Source organism: Protopterus annectens, chromosome 3.part0 (assembly GCF_019279795.1).
Source record: "Protopterus annectens isolate FY-2018-M chromosome 3.part0, PAN1.0, whole genome shotgun sequence".
NCBI lineage: Eukaryota > Metazoa > Chordata > Ceratodontiformes > Protopteridae > Protopterus > Protopterus annectens.
The window spans coordinates 609,810,046-609,834,991 of NC_056731.1; the positions used below are offsets into that span (position 1 = coordinate 609,810,046).

The 24,946-nt window shown below is 36.8% G+C and overlaps 1 protein-coding gene across 1 annotated transcript in view; it reads right to left on the reverse strand.

Annotated features, from left to right (window-relative positions):
- The window catches only part of LOC122796879 (collagen alpha-6(VI) chain-like), a 1,248,728-nt gene that overhangs the window by 965,749 nt on the left and 258,033 nt on the right, over positions 1–24,946 (reverse strand). Inside the window, exon 4 of the mRNA XM_044065630.1 lies at positions 4,540–5,130. Within this exon, the coding sequence (XP_043921565.1) occupies positions 4,540–5,130 (591 nt within the window). The remainder of the gene's footprint in view (positions 1–4,539; positions 5,131–24,946) is intronic.

The window sequence follows — 24,946 nt, forward strand, 5'->3', positions numbered from 1 at the left end:
TACCAGAACTCCAACAGATCACACAGGAATCTTTCTCTTCCATAGAAAGCTCGCTATCCAACTCTTGGCAACCTACTCAACCCCAATAAAACCAAATTCCTCATCTTTCATCCATCCAAAACTACCCAAACTCTCTCCACTTCAGTATATTCACCAAAGACCATACCATAATCTCTCCTTCAGCTCACACCAGATTATGTGGTGTAGAGATTGACAACAATCTCAAATTCGACACCCACATATCTCTTACAATAAAAAAGTCCACAAAATAACTTGGTGCCTTATATAGAAATAAACAATACTTCACCAAAACAGCCAGAATCTCTATTGCTGATTCCCAACTAATCTCCACCCTACTTTATGCATCTCCCATTCTTACTAATCTCAGGCAGTCAGACTTAAACAAATTTGTGACATGCTACAATAAAATCGCAAAATTTGCCACTGGTGCCCCCTACCATTGCCATCACTGTGTCTCCCTAAGAGAACTAGGCTGGCTCGAGCTCCCTCAAGTCCTACACCTGAATCAACTCTCCTTTGTGCACAAACTTGTAAACTATCCTCTCAAAATCCCATCACTTCAGTCACTTCTCCAACCTTACCACTCTTCCAGACCCCTACACTCCACCAACAAAAAACATCTTCAAATCACCAAAGCCAAAAACTCAGCAGGACAAGCTCTATTCTCCTGTGCCATAGCCAAGCTTTGGAACAACCTTCCCCCCACCATCACTACCCTAACTTCCTGCAGTCATTTCAAGACTGCACTTAAATCCCACCTATATACACACTGGCTCTGTCCTTGCCCAATTCCCGACTAATCACTCCATCCCCTTTTGCTTTCCTCTTCTGCTTTCTGCTGTCCTCCCTACTTGGTTGTATTAATCCACGACCATCTTAGAGCTGAATTAAGTATCAGCATAATTGTTCTTTTGCCTCAGTTAAGACCTATTAGCCCATCAGCTATTTTTACTGTGATTTGTTTAGCCTAGTAGTACTGTGTTACTTTTAACTATTATATTGTTTGATTATTACTATGATATGTACTAAATGTATCTTATTAATTGAATCGTCAACAAATTATAATTGTAATGTCATTTACTTGTATTTTTTTTTTCTGTGGAGCTTTTCTCCCCAGGCTTCTGCTGAAAAAGGACGTGTGTCCAGTCAGATTATCCCAGTAAACAAATGTAAATAAATAAATAAACATGCAACCCACCCTTGAGGCCTTCCTAACCTTTGAAAACACAGACCTCTATATTATTACAGAAATATGGTACAGATGTAAAGGCAATATCCCTTCTCTACCTGGTTTTAATGCCTACTACTCATCAGACCATCTACATAGGGTGGTTATGCCTCTGGTGGGGGCACAGCTGTTTTTATTCAAAAACCCGTTACCTCACACTGAATACAGCTAGATAGCTATTGAGAAAACCTCCACATTTTTGTATGTGTGCGTTCCTATCATGGATAATTATGATCCCTTATTTTATGCAAGAAACAGCATAAAATCAGTAATAAATAGATTTCATTTATTCAGAATAAGAAGTGAGCATCCCAGTTAAAAAAAAAAGAACAGGTTTCACCTAATGGCTTCAATCAGCTGATTAACAACTATTAATCCATTAAATTTATATTCCCATTTCCTATTTTATGATGAAAATAAAACCAAAAGAAATAAACCAATATCTGTAAGAAAAGAGAGCAATTTTGTTTATAAACTTTCATTAAGACCTGTTGAAAACTTGGCTGCCAGGAGAATAATCCATTTCTTCTTATTTTCTGACAACTAGTGCAGCAGGATAACAACTGAGAATTCTGCCACATTCTGGTAACTACATTCAAGCCTGCCTTCAATATAAATGGGAAACTATAAACACCTACTTCACACCAAAACCACTGGGATGCTTGCTTGTTACTTTGGATTAATTAAATCTGTTTATTACTGATTCACCACTGTTTTTTGTATGAAATATAGGTCGTGTACCATGTCATATCTATTCTCTTTGGACTTGTAGTCATTGTTTGTTTGTAATTCTAAACAGCAAACTACAAAATGCTTGCAGACTATGAAACCACTTCAATAGATTGGAACTCCTAACTACTGAACTTAATGCAATTTGTCTGGGTGATTTCAACGATCCATCCACAACTGGTATACATATCTCAAATAGCAAATATGTACAATGGCTCATGGACATCATCAATGCTAACTCTCTTGACAAATTAGTGGCTGTTACACATATGGCAACATTATGTATCACTGCTATAGCTGTCATTGCCATAGTCATATCTAACCATTATACAGTAATATTCACCAAATATTGCCAGCCAAATATGACCTAAAAGCCAACTGTTTTCAGAGATAGCTTCAAGGCTAGCTTCTTAGCACTTGCTTTGTAACTATAACTAAAGGCAAAAATTACACCTGCTGAGCCACTGGAACTACATGACTGGCCCCAAAGTGGATTGTCAAATATTTGACCCCTGTCCCTTGCAGGCCTTAACTACAACAACAACTAGTGTGCACCTCCCACTGTGAATACTGCAGACCAAGTAATAAAGGCACTCTACAAAACTGAAAACATGGTAGTTCTGTGGGTCCAGACAACATATCGAGCTGTTTCCTTGTTAGCATGGAACAATGCTTGATTGATTCCCTTGTGAACTTATTTAACCTCAGTCCTTCCACTGATTATGTACCTAAAGATTGGAAAATATCTGTTATGGATCCACTGCACAAGGGTGTCCCAAGCGCTGACCTGACAACTAGAGACCAATGAATCTTTCCATCTTCATTAGTAAAGTAATGGTACATATCATTATGAAATTTATAAACAATGATGTTAGAAGCTTATAGTCCACTCACTCAAGAAACAATGTAGCTTTGTAAAGGGCAAATCCTGTCTGCTCAGCCTAGTTGCCTTTTTCTAAAAATTCTTAGAGGCAAAGAATGAAGGCAAATTGATACACTCTGCTTATCTAGATCTAGAAAAGGCATTCAGCACTATCCCACACATTTACATTATTGAGAAACTGACCCAGCGAAATGTAAACCCTTACATATTTCAATGGATAATAAACTTACTAAAAGACAGAAACCACCCAATCAAAGATGGTGGAAGACTTTCCTCAAAAAGACTTTGCATAATTTGGGTTGCCATTAACACTTGAGATCATATCCATATTCTCCAAGAGGGTCTTGCCCATAAAAATTCATGGTGCCAGAATGTGGAGTAAAGTTTAATGCAAAAAAATGTAGTATTATAATCTTTGTTAAATAAGAACCCCCTTACACTTACTAAATATATGACATAACAATACAAATAGATACTGTTGTAAGAGTTCTGGGCACGTTTGTGGTCAGTGAACCCATTTTTGTCCATAATACATAAAGCATCTTCAGGAACTCTTTCTAGCTAGAGACATATCCTCTAGCACCAAAGAATTAAATGTCCTACTCTACTACTCCTTTATCGTGCCTGCATTAGTATATTATGCTACCTTTGACACGTATCCATCAAGAATATAATCCATCTAGAAAAAACACAACTTTCCTTCACCATAAAACCTCAGGCATGAGCTTTCCTTGTGTTTAAATTCTCTCTCACTGCATCCTGTCTCTCATATACTGCTATGTGTCTCTCTCTGCATGGTCTACAAGGCAGAAAATGTCACTTTCCTACTTAATTTACTGCATGCTCATGGACCTAAACTTATATCATAATGTAAAAAGGACCCATTGGCTGAATAGATACTTCTCCTAAAGGATACAATACCTTTGGAATAAGCACACCCTCACTCTCTTTAAATATAAGTTAGATGTATGAATGGGTAACTGTAAATTCACACTGTCTGCCCTCTTAGTCACATATGGAAAGGGGTAATTAGAAAATTGCATTGGTTAAGCTTCTAATGGTATTTTAAAATGCTTGTCGAATATACACCTATGAACCTATTCTACTTCTACAAATACCATTAGTATGATTAGTAAGTGCTTTAAAAATAAACTAATGGGTTATGTGTATCACTTGAAATACAGAATGTACTAGGCTTTTTGTCATTTGGTAACATAATAAAAGGGGGGGGGGCTAAAAATCTATGACTGAACAGTTCGTCTGCAGCAATGTACTGAAGCAGTTTAAGTCCATGAAGAACATCTGGGCACTGGCCATTTACACAACCTTTTCAATACTTCCATGGAATATTACTTGTCTAGTGCATTCATCCTATTAAAATAAATAAAGAAATAAATAACCCACTGTCTCTGATATGGTTTATACGCGTGTACTTTTGTGGTATGTGTATTTACACTCGGTACAACATGCATCTTGGTTACAGAGTATTCACACTTTCTGAACTATAATACTTGTGCATGCTCCTCTCACACTGGAACTTAATAATTGTCTTCCTGAATAATCTTATTTTTTATTAGAAACAATGTGCTTCATGCTATATGGGACATAAAGTACCTTAAAATAAAGATCCATTGTGAAAGAGAAAAGGCAAATACTGAAAAAGAACAATTATACTGACCTTGAAGTTCAGCACGCACAGCAGAGCAGATTGTTCCTAATATCCCACTCATTACTTTTTGGAGTACACCATAACTCTCAATATTAAAAATAAATTTTTTGAAAGGGCGGCTTGCTACTTTTTGAAGTTCTTTGACATTTTCAATGTTAACACCAATGGCATATATTTTGATGCCCTTATTTCGAAGAGCCTGGGCTTCTTTAGTTACATTATCAGACGATTCTCCATCAGTGAGTAAAATAACAATCTGAGGCACGACTTTTTCCTCTAGTCTACTTCCAGAAGATTTGGTGAAGTAGTTGGTCAGAATGAAACCAAGGGCCTTGCCCATATTTGATCCTCCCTGTCTATAACGCATGTTCTGTATTGCTGACAGGATTTCTTGTTTTGATGAAATTGAATTTAAAAGGAATTCTTCATATGTATCAGAACTGTACTGTGCCACCCCAATTTGTATCTTGCCTTGACCAACATCAAGATTCTCAACTATCTTCTGCATAAATTTTTTTGCATGTTCAAAATTTGATGTACCAATGCTGGAAGACCCATCTATTAGAAACACAATGTCTGCAGTGGTCACGTTGGTGCAGTCTGTAAAAGTGAAAAGACATGAACATTTTTATTAAAGAGGAAAAGCACAAATAGTGCAGAGAAATATCACAGGTAAATGAAACAAACACATATGTGCCATCACACAAAGCAAACAAATAATTAAGTACACAATTTAGCAGTGAATGTTCATATACTGACGGCCTTATTTCAAACCTATCATCTTCTTCACCAAGAAAATTATGCAAAACAGGGTTATAAAACAAATAAACAATCACATTATCTTGGTTTACAAACTGTATCAAAGAAAACATAAAATAAATTAAATCCTGAATTTTGAAAAACGTATTTATTATGTAAAATTAAAACATAAAACCTGTTGATGTAACTGCTTAAATTGTCGTGACTAGGATGTTATTTGGTCATATAATCTCATTCTTGGTAATCTACCCCATGCATTGATTACAAAACAACATAAAAAAGCACTGTAACTCTTTTTTTAACAATGCAAAATTTTACTTTCATGTAAAAAGTTAGATAATGTCTCCTAAAGACACATTGCACCAGAAAGTTCAACAGTACGTATCAACCAGCAAAAACACAGATGCAAAAAAAGAAAAACCCACCCCAAGTATTTAAACTAGACCTCTATGCGTGCAAAAGAGAAATATTCATGTTCATGTAGCACCTCCTTACAGAAAGTGACCTGGCCTGCACATGTGGGGAATCTGTCACTCCTGTTGTCCCCTGGTTCACTCTTGTGGTCAAGAAAGCAGAGCCACATGCTCCACATTATGAAGAAATTCAACTGTGACCCACCAAACATTACATTTTCTTCCTCATTCATCAAACTAGTCATGAGGCATTTAACATGCTCTGTGGAAGACACTCGGATTGAGTTCCACCCATTGATGACTAACCTCTTAGCACACAGGACCACTAAAAAAAAAAAAAAATTCTAACATGTTCAGATGCCTCAGGGCCCCTATCTAGACCAAGAAAATGTGTTTCCTCTAATAGAAGCGCTTCTATACCATTCACTTGATCTACTAAATGTTCCACCTCTGAAGAGCTGTAGTCTATCAAATCTCCAGAAAATATGGAGGCAGTCCCCAATCTCTCCAGAAAGACAGTGCTAGCATTGCAGGCCAGCCCCAGATAGGTTTTACATAGTCGTGTAGGGATATAAAATTACTCGTACAGACATTTCAAGGCAAAAATCTTGACTTTTCTTACCTTAATTGGACTTCTTATTTGCCCCATCACAATTTCTCATCAGGTTTGAGTAATACTTTTAGTTAATAATCGTCCCCAACTTTCTCTGTGTTTAGTAATCACAAGGCCCTTACTCAGATGTAGTGCATTGAATGCCCTGGTTACCAAAGCCAAGGGGTTATGTTGTCAAGTCTCCTAAATGAGTTCCATCAGGGCCTGCCAATATATGTCTGTAAGTTAGTTAGAACTGGGACCCCATATAATAGTGAGAGCAAGAGGCAGGTTTTGGCCAGGGTAATTCTGATAGCTGCTGTGAGAAGTTTTTATTCCTGTATAGCATGCCTAGCTTTTAGTGGGATTTTTTTGATACTGTTTTTTATCTGTAGGTCAAACTTGAGATTATCGGCAATTGTGACACCTGGTTGTTTGATATGCTGACCCAATTCAATTTCAGTATTGTTGGCTAAAAAGATCTTGAAGTTTGTTTTGTTGGAGCTATGGGGTTTGTGGGTGAAGAGAAGGAGCTTTGTTTTTTGGGGGGTTCAGTGAGAGTTCAGCACTGGAGAGCCATGTTTCTATGGAAGAGAAACCTTGTTGTGTTATGTGTTGTAGGTGAGTTAGTGTGTCTGATACGCAGATGACAGTGGACTCATCTGCATATGGGATTAGATTGCCTTCACAGGAGGATGTATGTAAGTTACTGATGAAGACATTAAACAGTAATGGCCCAAGGATGGACCTTTATGTACACCTGTGAGGGTGATGTGATAGGGGGAGAGAGAGCCCTATAACAAAAAATCGACCTGGAAGCTGACACCACAGTTAAACGATAGTCCAAAACTTGCTCTTTATTGTAAAAACAGATGCCCAAAACGTAACACAAGCGCTTTCGCTAGGATGTTCCTAGCTTTTTCAAGTACAAAAACACATTGAAACAATTCAGCTTAAATAGTTGCTTGTCATCAAATTAAAGCAATTTTATACCAATTAAAAGTTAATTAATTGATAGATTAATGAATTAATCCATGCCATTTCCACTGTTTAAATAGCTGCCTACTAAAAGGTTATGCTCATAAACAAATATATACCAAGTATATTGTTTTATATAAAAACCTTTTTCAAACAGTAATGTGTTTCATTTAAAACCATAAAAATATGCTAAATACATACATATTATGCTAAAAAACTAACTAACATTAAAGAGGGAGTCTCTTATTTTTTCTTTAAATAAATGCAGAACCATTGTGATTTCTTTACTCTTGTTAGGGTTATAGAAACTAAAGTAAAAATACATACTTGTGAATAATAAACATTAAATGAATCTGCCAATACAATATGAGGCTATCAGTAATGACAAAAGCTTACCAAGCAAGGGAATGGGTACAAACAATCGCAGTGTGGACCACACATATAGGGAAAGAAAAAAGAAAAAGGGGGGAAGAAAAAACAAACAAAGAAGAAAGGGAAACCAAAGATAAGTTCATAAATAAATGGCCTTTTCTTCTGACCATTGCCTACCCATAAACATACACTGCCAATAAGTATAGCCCTAAATAAACTACCTTAAAGAATGTTATAGTCTAGCCCTTCTTAGCTTCAATATGGGCTTTATACTAATAGTATCATTCAGCCCAGGCCAGCTGGCTGCGTTCAGTTTAAGCTGCCACACTAACTCCCTGTATTCCAGGGTGGCTTCCCAGTCGCCACCTCTGGAATCCTTGTTAATTTGCTCAAGAATCATAAATTTAAAATTGTGATTGGGACATACCAGAGAGTGCTTAAAAAGAGCATTGGTTTCCTTATTTTTGGCTAACTCATAGAAGTGCTCGTACATTCTTTTCTTAATTTCCCTTTCTGTCTTCCCTACATAGAAACTTTTACAAGACATGCACACAGCCAAGTAAACCACCCCTCTGGAATTGCATGTAAAATGCATGGGGGAGTCCACCCTGATCTTTCTAGAAGGCAGATATATTCCTTTACTATTCAAAATTGCATGGCACTGTTGGCATGCTCCACATTTGAAAGTACCAGGCTTTTTAGTTGTTAAGGCTTTTGTATTATGTGCCCTTGAATTTCTTTCAAACATGTCCTTCAAGTTCACACCCTTCTTTCTGATAAATTTCGGTCTACTTGGTAAAATATTTTTAAATTCCTCTTGTGCCATTAACAATGGCCAAAACTTTACAATTGTTTTCTCTATATCTTCTGCCTGACTACAATAAGTGTATATGAATTTAGGACCTGCAAATTCATTATTATTTACCTTATTCTTATTTTCCTCCCCAGGCAGTTGGTTGTTTACCACATGTGTACCTAAAAGTGGGGAATACAATGTGTCCCTTTTGCTAATCACTTCCTTATGTAATGCTTTAAAGAGATCTAAGGGATAACCCCTTTCCAAAAACATTTTTTGCAACACCACCACTTCGTTGTTAAAATCCTGTTCTAAGCTGCACATTCTTGAGGCCCTAATTAACTGGCCTTTAAGAATCCCTTTCTTTTGTGCAAAAGGGTGGGCGCTTTGATAGTGCAAAAAAGAATTTGAAAATGATGGCTTACGATAAATTTTAGATTGAAATGATTTTCTGCTGTGATCCTTGTATAAGCATACATCCAAATAATGTAATTCAGCTGATGATACTTCATGGGTGAATTTCAAAAAATTAGTTGAGTTATTGATGTAAGTCAAAAATTCTAACAACAAATTGTGTGTTCCTTTCCATAGGATGCATATGTCATCCAAAAACCTCCTATAGAATAGTAAGTGCTGTTTCCAAGGGGGGACAAACACAAAATCGTGTTCCCATCTATGGAGAATAATGTTAGCATAGGTAGTAGCACACGGTGCCCCCATTGCTACCCCTTTTAGTTGTTTAAACATTTCACCCTTAAAAAATACAATGTTGTTGTCCAGCACTATACCCATGAACTCAACAATCAAATTAATTAAATTAGAGGAAAGATTAGTTTCCTTCATAAAGAATTCACCAAACCATTGTAACCCAGTATCATGGGGTATGCTAGGAAAAAGATCCTTTATATCAATGGTCACCAACAATAGTTCTGCATCAAAATTACTACACGGAACCATGCGTAAAAAGTCCCAAGAGTCCCTACACACATAACTTAACAAATGTGCGAATTTCTTTGCTACATGATCAATAAATTTCGAAAAAGGCTCCGTTATGCCACCACTACCTGCCACAATTGGTCTAAATGGCAAGGGGTCAAGCCCCTTATGGGTTTTAGGAATCCCAAAAATTATGGGAGACCTGGGTTTTGGGACTAACAGAAAATTATACAGTTTTTCATTAATGGCCCCTTGCCATAGATGGTCATTCAGACAGTACTTAATCTTAGACCAAAAAATGTGCACTTCATTTCTTGAAACTGCCATGTATTGACTACTGTCTTGCAACATTTGATAAATGTACTCGTCATAATTGTTTTCATACATAAGTACAATACCCCCCCCCCCTTTTATCGGGTTTCATCACCCTTATGCTCTCATTTTTTAATAACTGAGCAAAATCAGACTCCACCTGTTTAAAATTGAACCTGTCAGAGTGATACTGCTTAAGACTCCTAAGCTCATCTTCCACTAACTGTTCAAACAATTTGATGGATGCATGCATGGGGGGGTTAAATAGACTTTTCCTATTTAATTCAGAGGTTGTGCTTGTCTGTTCTCTAAATAACAACTGCAAATTGAGACTTCTAGTGAATAGCTTGACATCTATTAGGGTGAGGGGTGAATAGCTTGACATCTATTAGGGTGAGGGGTATGTTACAATTTTTTGATGGAACAAAATGTAAACCTTTTGTGAAAACATCAAAGGCGTTGCTGTCAATTGCAGTATCTGTATAATTGTAAATAGTAAAACTGGACTTAGTATGTATTGTACATACTCCCTGTTTGGAAACTATAATTGCTTCATCCACCTGCTCCAGGCCCTCTGGAGAGAGAGCCCTGCAATTTACTGCTTGCTGCCTGTCAACTAGAGAAGGAGGATAGATCAGTGCTGGAAAGTTCTTTGGGATGAGATACCATGTCAAATGATTTTGCCAAATCTAGAAATACTGCAGATACTAGTTCACCAGTGTCACAGGCTTTGTTGGCAGAGTCCATGAAAGATAATCAGGCTGGTGAGGTACTGTGTGTAGGTCTAAAGCCATGTTTAGTGTGGTTAAGTAGGCTGTTGTGTGTAAGATGGTGGAAAAGTTGTAGGTGCACACATTTTTTTTTAGAATCTTATAGAGGAGGGACAAGATTGCAATAGGACAAAAGGTTGTTGTGTCAGTGGAGCTGCATCCCTTATGTAAAGGGATAATGTGTGATATTTTCCATAGGTTAGGGGCATGTTATTCAGCTATGGATCTATTAATTAAAATGCAAACAGGGAATGTTACTGCCTCTATGGCAAGCTTTAGTTATTCTGGTAGGAGGCTGTCTGCTGAGGTTGAGCAAGGTTTCAGTTTTTGTAGTAGCTTTTTTTTTTTTTTTTTTTTTTTTTTTATTTGAGATAAAGGGATCAGCTGAAAAGTAACCTGGGGATGGTTTGTTTTTTGGTTATGAGTGAGGGGTTGGTTGTGTGTTTATAATGTGCGGGATGTGTAGAGGATATTAGGGATAGTAGAAGTAGCGAGTTGCAGTAGACGAATTGGGTTTACTTTTAGGGTGGATATGGAGTCTATAAAGTATGTATTGAATTTGGTGGCTGTTTGAAGAGGTCACATATTGGGGTATGGACTGGGATTATTTTTATTTCCAGGGTTGAGTAGTGACATTACAGAGGACCAAAATTTCTTAGGGTTGTTTTTCTGGTTATCTTGAATATAGGAATAGTAAGATTTTCTGTCATGCAATATTTGTCATTTTGTTTAATTGCTAAGTTGTCTGTATAACTGAAGATTTATGTTGTTTTTATTCTTCAGCCAGGTAGTCCATGCTTAGTCCCTGTTATTCATTAGAATTTTACATGATTTGGTGAGTCATGGGGCATGGTTATTTTTTATTCTTTTTATTTGCTGAGGGGGGGTTAAGAATGCTTAGGAAGGTGCTGTTAAAATGTTCACCTGCATCATTAAGGGGAAGTATTTTTAGGATTGACCAGTCTATAGTGTTTAGAAATTCATTAAATTCAGCCTCTCATTATAAAAAAATTCAGCTCAAAGAAGAACAAATCTTAAAGGCTAAAATAAATTAATTAGATCAGGAATTAAGGCAAAATTATAACACACAAACAGAAATGGAATTATTTAAATGTCAGAAAGATCTTTTCATAGGTTCATAGGTTCATAGGTTCATACTAGGCTATCTGCCCTAGGGCATTTATAAGCCTAGCCAGAGTGTGTTTGGCTTTTGCCACCCATTTTAAATTAATTTTGCTATGCGTTTTTTGAGGTTAGTATACTGTGCCTCTGTCTAACAGTGACACAGAAGTGATAGCCGGGGTAAACCTACGATCTCCCATCCACTCATCAAGATTCCTCTTGAAGAGAGTCAATGTGGGACTCTGCCTAACCTGGACTGGGATATTATTCCAGAGTGAAGGGAGCCTCTGGGTTATGAATCTGTCCCTCCAGCATGTCCTATTTATTTCAGTGCTGAGGTTCAAGTCTCGAGCGTAGCTCGATGGGATTTGGATTTTCTGAGGTGCAGCATGTCCATTAATTCTGGGTTGGACATGGCTTTATACGTCAGGCACAGATCGCCTCTGAGCAGGCGGTATGCCACCGAGTAGAGCTGGAGTTTCTTTAACCGGGCAGCATATGGCATCTGTTTGAGCCCTTTGATCCTCTTGGTGAGGTACTTTTGGGGTCTTTCCAGTTGCTGCAGGTGTCTGGTAAGGTACATCCCAAAAGGGGCATTGTACTCAATTATGGGCCTGATGAGGGATGAGTAAAGAGGTACAATGACCTCCCTGATCTAGATGTGAATCCCTTCATGATTAGGTGGGCTATATAAAATGTTTTTCTAACCACTTTGGCCACGTGGTTGTCAAATGAGAGATTGCTATCAACTTGGGTCCCCAGGTCCCTAATGACTTCTTCTGTACTTAATGGATTACCACCTATGTGGTAATTTGTGGGCACTTTGTTTTGCCAAAGGGGATGACTATACACTTTTTGGCGTTTAGCTTGAGGCCATGGCTCTGGCACCAGTTGTCTGTTTCTATGAGGCCCTTTTGGAGGATGCTTGTGTCGGCTGGAGAGTTGATTATGGCACCCAGTTTGCAGTCATCTGCGAACTTGGTCAGCCACAGTCCTTCTGTGTTGGCCTGTACCGCCGAGAAATATATACCGAACAAGAGAGGTCCCAGGACTGAGCCTTGTGGGACGCCACTTGTAACTGGTTTGGAGTCTGACATGGCTCCAGCAATTCTAACCATGTGGGTTCTGTCCTTGAGCCAGTTTGCAACCCATCTAGTGACATAGGGTTTTATATTTAAGCTGGTGAGCTTATCTATAATGCCTGAGTGGGGTATTGTATCGAAGGCTTTTGCGAGGTCCAGGTAGGCTGTGTGGACCACCTTCCCCTCGTCAATGGCCTTGGTGACTGTTTCAAAGAAATCAACCAGGTTTAAGAGGCAGGATCTGCCCTTAACAAAGCCAAACTGGGTAGGATCCAGTGTCTGTAGGTCCCCAATATCTTTATTTTCCTGAGTCAAAATAATAGGTTAGCATTTCATGAAACCAAAATGCTGGCAAGATATGCTAATCATATTCAAACTCCATCTAGGGCTTTAGCTCGAATTATTAACCAATCTAAATCACCCTCTCAAATTACTGAAATACTTTACAATGATACAGTGTATACGAGATCTGAAGATATTATTAATTCCTTTGAACTGATTTACTCGCAAATTTATGCGGAGTTAGATGAGTCATGTATAAATGAGACTAATGAGGATTTTATTCACAAATTAATTTTCCGAAATTAGAAGACAATTTCCATAGAGATTTAACCAAACCAATTTCTACCGAAGAAATATCAACAATAATAAACAAGTTAAAATCACATAAGGCGCCGAGTCCAGATGGTCTTACTTCTAAGTTTTACAAAATGTTTAGTGATACGATTGTGAAAATACTAGCATACACTTTTAACTATATTATTAACAATAAAATCAACGACCCTCATTTTAATGCATCCAAAACTATTTTAATACGTAAAGAAAATTCGGATCACCAAAACCCGGATAATTATAGGCCTATTTCACTCTTAAATATTGATATTAAAATTATGACTACTATTTTAGCTAACAGACTGAAGAAAATAATGAAGTTTATAATTTCAAATGAACAAACGGATTTTTTAACTTCGAGGCAAACTTGTGACAATGCTTTAACTCTACATACGTTAATCTCTTATGCCAGTCAGAAGAACTTAAATTTGTATGTTCTCATTTTTGATGCACAAAAAGCCTTTGATAGAGTGAACATAAAATTTTAATTTCATATCTTATCATTTTTTAATATACCGCAAGAATTCATCAAGACATTACAAATATTATATAATAATCCATACACTACCTTATATATCAACAAAATTTTCTCTAAAAGAATACAAATTAAAAATGGAACCTGTCAAGGTTGTCCGCTATCCCCTCTATTATTTAATTTATATTTGGAACCATTATTTTTGCATATCAAACAAAATGTATATCATAATGCCCCAATACTTTATGGTACCAAGATTTCTATGGCAGCTTTTGCAGATGATCTCAATGTATATTGTACAACTCCAGTTACTGATACCAAAAAATTATTAACAGCTATCGAAAACTTCGCAATAATATCTAACTATAAAATAAACCTTAAATAAAACAAGATATTTCCACTAAAAACTCCGAAACCCTTTTCGCTTTTACCATTGGTAGGGCAAATAAAATCAGAAGAAAAGATTAAATATCTAGGTATTACATTTTCCACAGACAATAAAGACTTTTATATTAATAATGTCAAACTGATTTGGGATAACACCTTATCGGACCTAAGGAGATGGAATAAACTAAAATTACCACTGTTAGCTAAGGTTTCAATTATTAAAATGAATGTATTACCCAGGTTATTATATATCTTCAGAGCTGCTCAGGTTTTAATCCCGAAGAAGCTCTTTAAACAAATACACATGGAAGCTGCTAAATTTATTTGGGAACCTAGGAAAGCTACAATTTCATACGATAAATTGACGACCCCAAAAGACAGAGGGGGTTTAGAATTACCCAATTTTGAAAAATATTATTTAATTGTAAATGCCAATAGAATTTTAAGAATCGCTAATCATGAGACACAAAGCAAGAAATGTTCCCCGAATTGGTTAAAATTGAACCATAAACATGTTGGGAGTCTGAATATTAATCCTAAATCATTACCCTTTCTAAGGAAAGATACGTTGAAATCAATGGCTTTAATGGAGCATATTAAAATACAACTCACTCTATTACAAAATCTTTTCACTTCATTAAATCTCACCCAATACCTTATGATTTTGCAACCTTTTCATAGAAATCCAAACTTGAGAATTAATAATCAATTAATTGAGTTAAAAAACTTCCCGCTTATTATTAATTTAACATTACGGGATATATACCCTTATTTGAAAAATTCACCTCATGAAATAAGACAACAGTGGAACCTTCCCAAATCATACTTAACAATATTGAGACAGATCAAAGATGTATCTATAAGTTATTTTAAAGATTTAAAAATTAATGATGAGGATTTAATGAAATGTACCGATCTTTGGCAAGCCCTCCTGCAAGAGAATAAATATATAACATCTGCATATAAACTAATAAAAGAAATAAAATATCAAGATCAAGTTCTTTTATCAAAGTATTGGAAAGAAAAAATACCTTTGGTTGAAAATAGTAAAATATTAAAAGCAATTAACTTAACTAGAAAATCAATCTCCCTCCAAAAGCTAACTTTTACTCAACTTATGGTATTTAATAACGCTTATTATACACGTCTTAGCTTGCATAAATTTAATTCTAAAAACTCTTCGAAATGCACATACTGTAAAAATGAAATGGCAGATCTCCTCCATATGTTCTGGAGCTGTAAGTGTATATATAAACTATGGAATTCCTTGAAACTACAATTGCAGAAGGTGGGTTAGCAAGCTTCTACTCTTTCCTGGGAATTTACAATATTACATATTCCTCCAAATAATCTAAGTCCCAAATGACCATACTTATGAATATCTTTTTGTTAATGAAACTCTATATAGCAACCAATTGGTTGAATCCACTACAAACTTCATGGGATAACTTTAAGAGTCTAGCGATAAAACACATACTAGCCCACAAATTACTAATTACTGAACATACCAAACACATTAATAATCGGAAAACTTGGGAACAAATTTTTAATATTATATTGGCTTAATGTGTAGAACCCAGGATAACCCTTGGATACGAAGACTATAAAGTAAACTTTAAGAGTAACCAAATTATTATAAGATATATTACTTATTGTCTAGGCTCTTCAGATGTTTTTTCTGGTGTTATAGTGAAAGCATTCATGTATATAGTGTATATATGTTCTAGGACTGTTTTTTTTGTTTTTCTTCTCTTTTAGTAATACTGTGTGGAAACTACCTGTGTACATTAAGCTCAAATGTATGTTTGAACAATTGTAAAAGCAATAAAGAATTATTATTGAAAAAAAAGAAATTCATTAAATGCCTCTTTGCTGAATTTTTGTAGGTTGCATATAGTTTTGAACTTGTGTTGTTTTGAGAGTTGAGTGATAGTCCTGTGATAGGCTGGTAGTTAATCACTTAAGGAGTCAGGGAGTATGGCTGAGGATGTAAAGTTAGAAGTGCATGGCACTACACTGATAGGCACAATATAACACAATCACTTAGTATAATTCATGGGCTTAACCAGTATATCAAAACTTCAAAACAGTGATATATATATATATATATATATATATATATATATATATATATATATAGTTACACACACACACACACACACACACACACACACACACACACACACATATATATATATATATACACACACACATACATACACACACACACACACACACACACACACACACACACATATATATATATATATATATATATATATATATACACACACACACACACACACACAAAGGTAATTTAATCTGAATCAAATTGTTACAAATATACTACCAAAGTTTTTACACTGTTTTAAACAGTCTTAGAATAAATATGACACATACCTGCCCTATGAAGAAAAATAGTGACTATGTGTAAGAAGAGACAGCACTGAGGGGATATTAACAATACATTCTTCTATAGAGAAAACCACATCCTCAGGTCAATTTATTGGTCAATTTATGACTGAGAGCAATCACTTTATAGCCAGAACTAAGCAATTAACAGAGAGATGCAAGTAAAACAGGTTTTCTGTCATTTCCTGAGACGAAATACCTAGCATATGCACTATAGTCTACTGGTCAAGCAAAAAAAAAAATAGTGGCCAACTTAGTTAGGGGTCCTACTATTTCACAGAGCAGCCATGTATTTTACTGATTAAAGTTAATATGCAGCAAAGTTCTTCATGATAAATATGCTGACATTAAACAATGACAAAAGTCTCAGTAAACTTGTAGGTTTAGGGCTTTGTAACAGAGCTCTTGCAGTATCAGGGTCAGATGTAGTGACCTCAGGCAATGAAGCAATGACAAAAGTCTTAGTAAACTTGTAGGTGTATGGCTTTCTGACAGAGCTTCTTTAATATTGGGGTCAGATGTAGTGACAGCAGTCACTGCTCTATGAAGGAAGATAGTGACTGATAGTGACTAATTAATGTGAAATCATCCCAGCTGTTAGAATTAGAGTGACCAGGTTGGAGTGTAAAAGGGATCATTTGTTCTAAGTTGGTAGGTATACATGCTGAGACAGCACTTGCCACTCTCCCTGCCAGAATGCTCAGCAAAGAGAACCAATGTTGTTCGGTCAAAAGGATGATATCAGAATTACTTTGGGCTTGTCTTCCTCTATTTTGAGAAATACCTTGAAGATCAAGAGCATTGGAAGAAATTCATAACAAAGCAGACTTGTCCAATTCAAGAATAAAACATTTATTTTCCATGCTCTACATGGTGTGTCTTGCAGCAGAACTTTACCAGCTGCGGGGTGAAAGCTAAACAGGTCTATCTGTGGAACAAACCACACCCTGGTCAGATCCAGAAAAAACATCCCTGTGTAGCTTCCATTTGTGGGTGTCTGCTAGTGACCTGTTCACTATGTCTGCAAGAACATTTTGTAGCAAGGGAATAGTGTACAATTAGAGTCATTCCTACCTCTGCAACTATTTCCCAGGCATGAATAGACCAGTCTTAATAGCAGGTAAGAATGAGTGCCTTCTTGTTTGCGTTTATACCACATGATTGTAGTGTTTGCCCTCACTTGCAGAGCGACTTCCTTTAAGGTGTCTATGAAACACTTGCGACCAAAGAAGAACACCATCATCTATTTTACTATTTTGTGTTTTCTTGTCCTGCCTTCAGAAACGTGAAGATCTCCCAAATAAGCTCCAAAGCAAGGTCTAAGGAGTCTGCGGGGAAGATCATTGTGGGTTGTGGTGCTTTGAAGGGAAGTCTGTTGATCTGAATGCTTTGTTGCACCCTCCATGAGATCTCCTTCCTGATGCATGGGAGCAGATGCATGTACATGTCTAATGAATAGGCATGCTAACCCCATCTGCTCCTTCAATACCATTGAAGCTTCTTCATGTGTATGTGGGTATGTTGTACCATTAAGATGGAAGATGCCATGTATACTTGCAGCCCGAGGAACTCACTCTTGAAATTTCCCTTTGATGCAAAATGTTTTGGAAGTAAAGTATTAAATGGGTTACGTTTTCATCTGGGATGAAGGTTCTGCTGAAGATGCTATCCAGACGGGCACCTAAGAAGGCTGAATTATTTAAGTGTATTAGGCCTGACTTTGCATTACTAATAGTGAGACCTAGATTCTCAAAGTAATTTAGGGCAAATTCCAGAGATATGAGAATTCCCTGCATGGACTCCACAGTAATGAGTCAGTCATTTAAACAGGATTTAATCAGGATACCTTTTGTCCTGCAGCAGGCAATTACTGGAGTCAGTAAATATTTTTAGTGCAGTAGAGAAGCCAAACGGCGAATATATAAATTGAAAGTGTTCCCCCTGCACTGAAAAATCTGAGAATTTTTCTGTGGTATTTAGCAATAATGATGTGCAGATAGACATCCTTTAGGTCCAGAGTGGCTATAAGGGCATGAGCTGGAATAAGACATGATACGATTTACAGAGTTAGCCTTTTGACTTTTGTCACAATTTGTAAAAGTTGCTTAGGTAAGACAGATCCAGTACAGGTCTATGTCTGCCTTCTTTCTGTGGAAAAAGAAAGAGAGCCTTGAGTTGAACCCTCATCCTTCCTCTCTAGATGAGAAATAAATTCTCCATGTCTCTTGTAGAACTGCAGGAAGTGGCTGCACCTGATCTTTTATGACAGGTGGAATGCCTCTGACTTTTTGAATTTCTTGAATTTCTTGGAAATGTAGTTTGAAATGGTTTCCCTAGAATTTTGAACATCCACTGATCTTGGATGATGCCTTCCCAGTTTCCTACAAAGAAGGCTAATCACCCCTCACACACACACTTTTTCCTAAGGGAGGAAGGATAGTTAGTAGGGGTGGTGTGGGGTGACCTTGGAGGGGATAGGCTGAGTCAGTGTTAATTCCTCTGAGAGTCATGGCCCTGAGGGCATCTGGGCTTCTTTTTACATCTTGCTTGCCATTCCTTATTGTATTTGCCTTTTTTCCCTTTGCCAGGCCTATTACTTTCCTGCTTATGGTACAAGGATCACGTCTTTGCTGGGTACTTCCTGCTGAACATTTCTATCAGCTTTCTGAAGGCTTTTTGAACTGAAAGTCCAAAGAAGTGATACTTACCCACTGATGCAGTTAAGAGCACCATATTAACATGGAGTGGAAGGGGACATTGTCCTCAGTCAGGCATGTCTCTGGATAACAGACCCTGTAGCTGCTGCCATGCATGATGCATCCACTCTCTCACAGCCATGCTTTTCGGAGTGCTTGGCAACCTGAGAAGAGAGGTCACAAAGCTTAAGCATCTCCTGCTTCAGATCCTTATACTGTACCCCTTCTGTATTAGCCCACATCATCTCTAACAGAGACTGCTAGTAGGAAAATATGTGGAACTTGTAGTTCAAGGTTATGAATGAGAGGGTGGCAGAACCTTGGCTAAGATCACCTCTGAAGTATAGGACTGCAAAAGCACCTCACCATGCCCAGAATTGCTAGAGCCAATGAAGATGGAGTTGTTCAATGAGATGTCCTCAGTCTTCCGATGCTTCTTCCTGTGTCTCTTATTGGACTGCTTCTTTTTAGTGGAAGGTCCTCAGAAACGTTAGTCAACACTGTAGCAGCACAGAATGATGCAGTCATCTCTTTCTTGGCAGAAAACACCAGGAAAGAGTGATGCCTTCTAAAGATTGTCCTTTAGATCAAACATGCACAATCCAGACGAGTCCATGCTATCCTGTGGGCCGAGGCAAAATAAACACTTGTTCTGAAAGTCCTTGTGAAGATTCAGTTTCCTGCACACTTGTGTACTTTGACCTCAAACACTGAATCAGAAGCAGATCAGACTCAGTCACTAGCAACAATAAATAAGAAAAAAACACTTATGGGGTGTTTATCCAGAGATAAACAAGTGTTATGATTCATCAGCTTGTTAAGGGTCACTGTTTTATCCTAGGAAATTAAAGGTCTGCACGTGCAGTTGCTTTTGCTACCACAAATGGGACTTTGGATATGTAAAGGATCAGAGATAGATAGATAGATAGATAGATAGATAGATAGATAGATAGATAGATAGATAGATAGATAGAGATAGACACACAGATAGGTGTAGTGACTGCAAAAGGGACCAGAGGGAGGAAGAACAAAATCTGTGCAGTAAGTGGAAGCATTTCTAGAAGTCACAGTTAGGTACATTTTTGGATAGGTACAGAAAAAACATTCTATATGAGAAATCTGGTCAATTAAGTAAAAAAAAATATCAAGACCTTTTTGAGTCCCGTCCCTCTGCATAAAACTTTTATTGTATGTTAACAGAGAGATGGATGTTTACAGATTTGGATTTGCATGCTTAGGAAGCAAGTTGGAAGTTGACATTTTATCTTCTTACATGTAGTCAATGTATTGCAGGTAGTTTGCAGGGTATACCAATAATTTAAAGAGTTGGATGGCTTTACAGGAGGTTCTGTTCAGCTTGTGAGCCAGTAAAGTTTCCCATAGAGACTGATCAGAGTGCATCCTTTGAAGACAATGTTTGATTATGAAGGCCACTTTGACATGACTGTAGGCAATAAACCCAAAACCCCTAGCCCCTTACACTCCCATAATAGCTGTGAATAAATCCTGACTGGTGATCCTGCACTATAGCCCAGGAACATGAATTGGTATTCCAATTTATGCAGTTTCCTAGTCCATTTATAATTATATAGCTGTATAGAAATAAAGTAATACAAATATCACTGTTAGAGTACACATTCTCCCCATTAAAGGCAAACTGAGTTTCCTTCATTTTTTAGTAGAAATTAATCAACATTGTTACTAGAGCTTAAAGATGTTATTTATGTATTTGTTTATTTATTTATTTGCATTTGAATACCAGAAAGCTCTAACATGTCATAAAAAATCCTTTTTAATAGAAGCCCAAGGAGAAAAACACAAAAACAGATTTAAAAGAAAGCAGTAATCTAAGAGAGATTACAGAAAAATAAATGTCAACAAAGTACACAAAATAGATTCAATCGTATTCACAGTAACTACAGATAAAAAGTAATGTATACAAATATTGCAAGTTTGGAAGATGGTACCTTTGGGGACTAGGTATTTGTTCTCTCCCACCTGTGGAGTAATCTTGGAGTTGGTATATATAATATCCAAGGGGTATGGGGGGGGGTGAAGGACAGCTTCCCCACTCCGAAAAAACACTGTTATTTGCATTGCTGTCTTCCTGAGAAGGAGTCTCTTTGACGTTCCAAGATTCAATTTTTTTTTCAGTCTTGATCATGTGGTCTTGTGATCATATGATATAGATTCAAGATCACATATGTTTGTGTAGAAGAAAGTCTCTAAAAATGTAGTTTATATAAACTTAAGTACTGTATATACACTATCATTTAAAGTAAGTTAGAGATTTAGTAGCCAGAAAAGTATAAACATCTGTGGATTTGCCTGTAATGACAGAGCTGTGGTTATTTGTATAGGTAAGATTGCAGTAAAGAGGAAAATAAAATTACTTGTACAGCTTCTGGATTAGTTAACCTTGGTAATGAATGTGACAGGTTAGCCTGGAATGGGAAGGCAATGGTATAGTCAGGAGTCTAGGAGAAATAATCTTAGATTAGGTTTTAATGTGTTTAGTACTTCCAGCTCTCTGAGACAAGAAGGAAAGTTATTCCAGTGTTTAGGGGTGTATTTGATATATAGAGAATCACCACAAGACTTAGCGATTTATGTGTGTAAGTGAAGTGTTTGTCTTTAAGTGAATATCTCTGGACATACACAATGCCAATGCAAGCTCATCAACTACACATCTTGAGAGAGGAGGCACAGAGAGATCAACATAATGGCGCCTAAACAGGTAGGCGCAAATAAAGTTAGAGCATTTCTGCATGTGTATTCAAACAGAGGAAGGAATGCTTCTGAACTTTTGAAACAAAAACACTATCCCATAATGAATCCCAGTTTTTCTTCTTCATTCAGTTTGGAATTAATTTAAATATGTTACAGAAATAGCCTATATAATTTAAAATTCACCAGAATTTCCTGTAAAACACTTTTTGCTAATTAATTTACATTAAGGTTTATATATCAGAGCTGGCACAAAATTTCTAGCTCAGATCACACTCAGACCTTACACCAAAATATTTCAGCCAGATGTATTTAATCAGTGTTGATTTAACTTTTTCCTATTTACCTTTTGGTGTTGGTCGCAGCATAGTTCACAGAATACTTACAGTTTCCACTACAGACCAAAACTGTTGTTTAAAATAATACTGCTACATAACATTATTTATGTGAAAAAATTAAAGATGAAGCTACATTTAAAAACCTTACAAAGATAACCCTGGCATTTTGCTCTTCTACATTGCATCTGTATAAATGGATGCCAATTTTGCACTGGATTTGTTCAATAGTTGAACTGGTGTTAGTAGCTAGTGAGAAATATCCTATATGATACAGGAATATAGCTACACACATTAATACAGTATGTATACTTCCTTCATGGTCCTTTTCAAATTCCCAAAAGCTGAATAAAAGCATTGTTTTAGTACTATACACCAAAACAATGCACCAAATGCATTTTTAATTATTTTTTAATTATGCTACTGGGCACTAAGTTTTTCATCTCCTGCATCTGATTTAAAAATCAAACAATAATCTACTCTTAATCCAAGGAAACACTACCAAAATTGTAAAAAAACCTTGGCAATCTGATGAATTTCCTTTAATAAAATTTGGGATGAAAGCACTAAAACAAGCCTCCTTTTTTAATTCTCAATTATGTTTATTACTGTTGGTGCTGGAGTGCCGTGCCTTGCCAAAGTTTTTACAATAATGTACTTGTACCCATTTCACACAGGCTCCTTCATCATCTCAAATAGTTCACTGCTTGGTTAGTGAGTTAATTTAAAATTAATAGAAGACAACTGGAGATGCTTACCCAATGACAGAGTTATATATTTTATTTAACAGATATTATTAACCTTGCTATCACTACAGTAAAGAGTGTTAGTGATATGTTTAGATTGTTTCTTTTTTGGTCAATTACCCTCAGATTCAGAAACATGCCTAGAGCAATCACACATTGGCTTCTGCAAGTATGTCTCTTAGTGAGATGCTGGCTAAAACCAATTACTATATAACAAGTTGGAATGTCACAGCCCAAAATCAACTATTAATTAGAAAACCCACACATGGAAATGGCAGATGCAGTGGAGAGACAGGGACATTCTTACCATTGTGCCTAGGATGGACATGAGGAAAACTGCCAAGCAAGTATCATGTATGTGCCAAAGCATGTGTACATGCATTACATATTGAGACTACAAGAAAACTGCATGCCACAGCAAGGGGCCTGCATCAATGTTTATCTCTATCTTTTAATATTTAAAGGAGATGAAAGTGGGTTTATAGGAAAATAGGAAAAGGGGTGCAACAAACAGTGAAGCAGAGAAACATGCTCAAGGAAATAGGGTAGGCAAGAACTGGAGTGCAAGGGGGATGAAGAGTATAATGTCTTTCCAGGAACCGACACCCATTTCTTTTTCTTTTTATAGAAGGAAAGATAGGGAAGGATGTAAAGGTACGACAAAGGATGTAAAGAGAGTGAGTATTACAAAACGAGGCACACAAACAAATATAAAACAGAGACAAAGACTGACAATGGAGATCCTGATGCATCTGGGAAGCGAGAGTAGAATGTTAGACATGCAGACAAAGAGAATACATTGGTGATGGGGAGGATTAAACAGCAACAAGGGGAAGGAGGTGATAAACAAAGAAGGGAACATCATGATAGGGAATATGGGGTTCTATTTCTCTTTATCCAAAGCCCAGGAAGATGTCAGTCAACACATTGACAACCCTCCCCACAGTGCCCAGCTTGGGACAGAGAAGATACAGCTATGCAGTATGTTGCAATTCTATGAGACACACAATGAAACCCTCCAGAGCTGAAAATGACTTAACACATGCCAATTTACTTAATAAAAATAGCACTAGCCAAGATATTGCTTACTTCAGTATTAAACTGTGGCATAATTCTCATGGTGTATGTATGAATAAATAGCTGTCCAAAAGCCCACATATTCTCTTTCCTCTACAATAGGATAATTTGTGTCAAAATTTCTCATTGGCACATAATTTGCAGTACTGGTCCCAGTGCTGTTGAACAGCAGTATAATCTCTGCTAGCATCCTGTTTTGCATATTTATAAGTGGAATACTACTTGCCCCAAACCTATGTATCTTTACTCCCAGCTGCCCTGTTCCTGCATTGATATAAAATGCTGCCCTGTTACTATATGTAATCATGCCAAATAAAGGGAAATATTCCCGTTGCTTTTATTTGGTTATTATTTTTAATTATTAGGTATCGGAGGATGAATGAATGAATGATCCTGTCTTCTGTAGTATCAGTCAAGTACTCTGGTATCAGTTTAAAGGCATAGGAGAAAGCAAGGTGTGAATTTCATTGTGTTCACTGCTACCACCATGAGTGCATTGGTTACACCTCTCTTGGCATGCAATCCCTGTCCTTCCTTCCTCCCAGAGAGAGGAGACCAAGCATAGCCATTTTATTTCTCTCCCTCACTGACTCCTATTATATTGGGGTCACTACTCAAACACCTGTTACTTGAGTCATAGGCAGGGCTCCTTCCCTCTAAGCCATTTAGTTTATTTTTGCATCTTAACAGGTATGGTCATGCTGGCTGTATGAGACAAGGTATGGTCATGCCAGCTGTGTGAGACAAGGAAATGCAGATGAAAACGTACTGTCTAGTTTACTATTAAAAAGTAAAAACAGAAGAACTCGGTGTGACA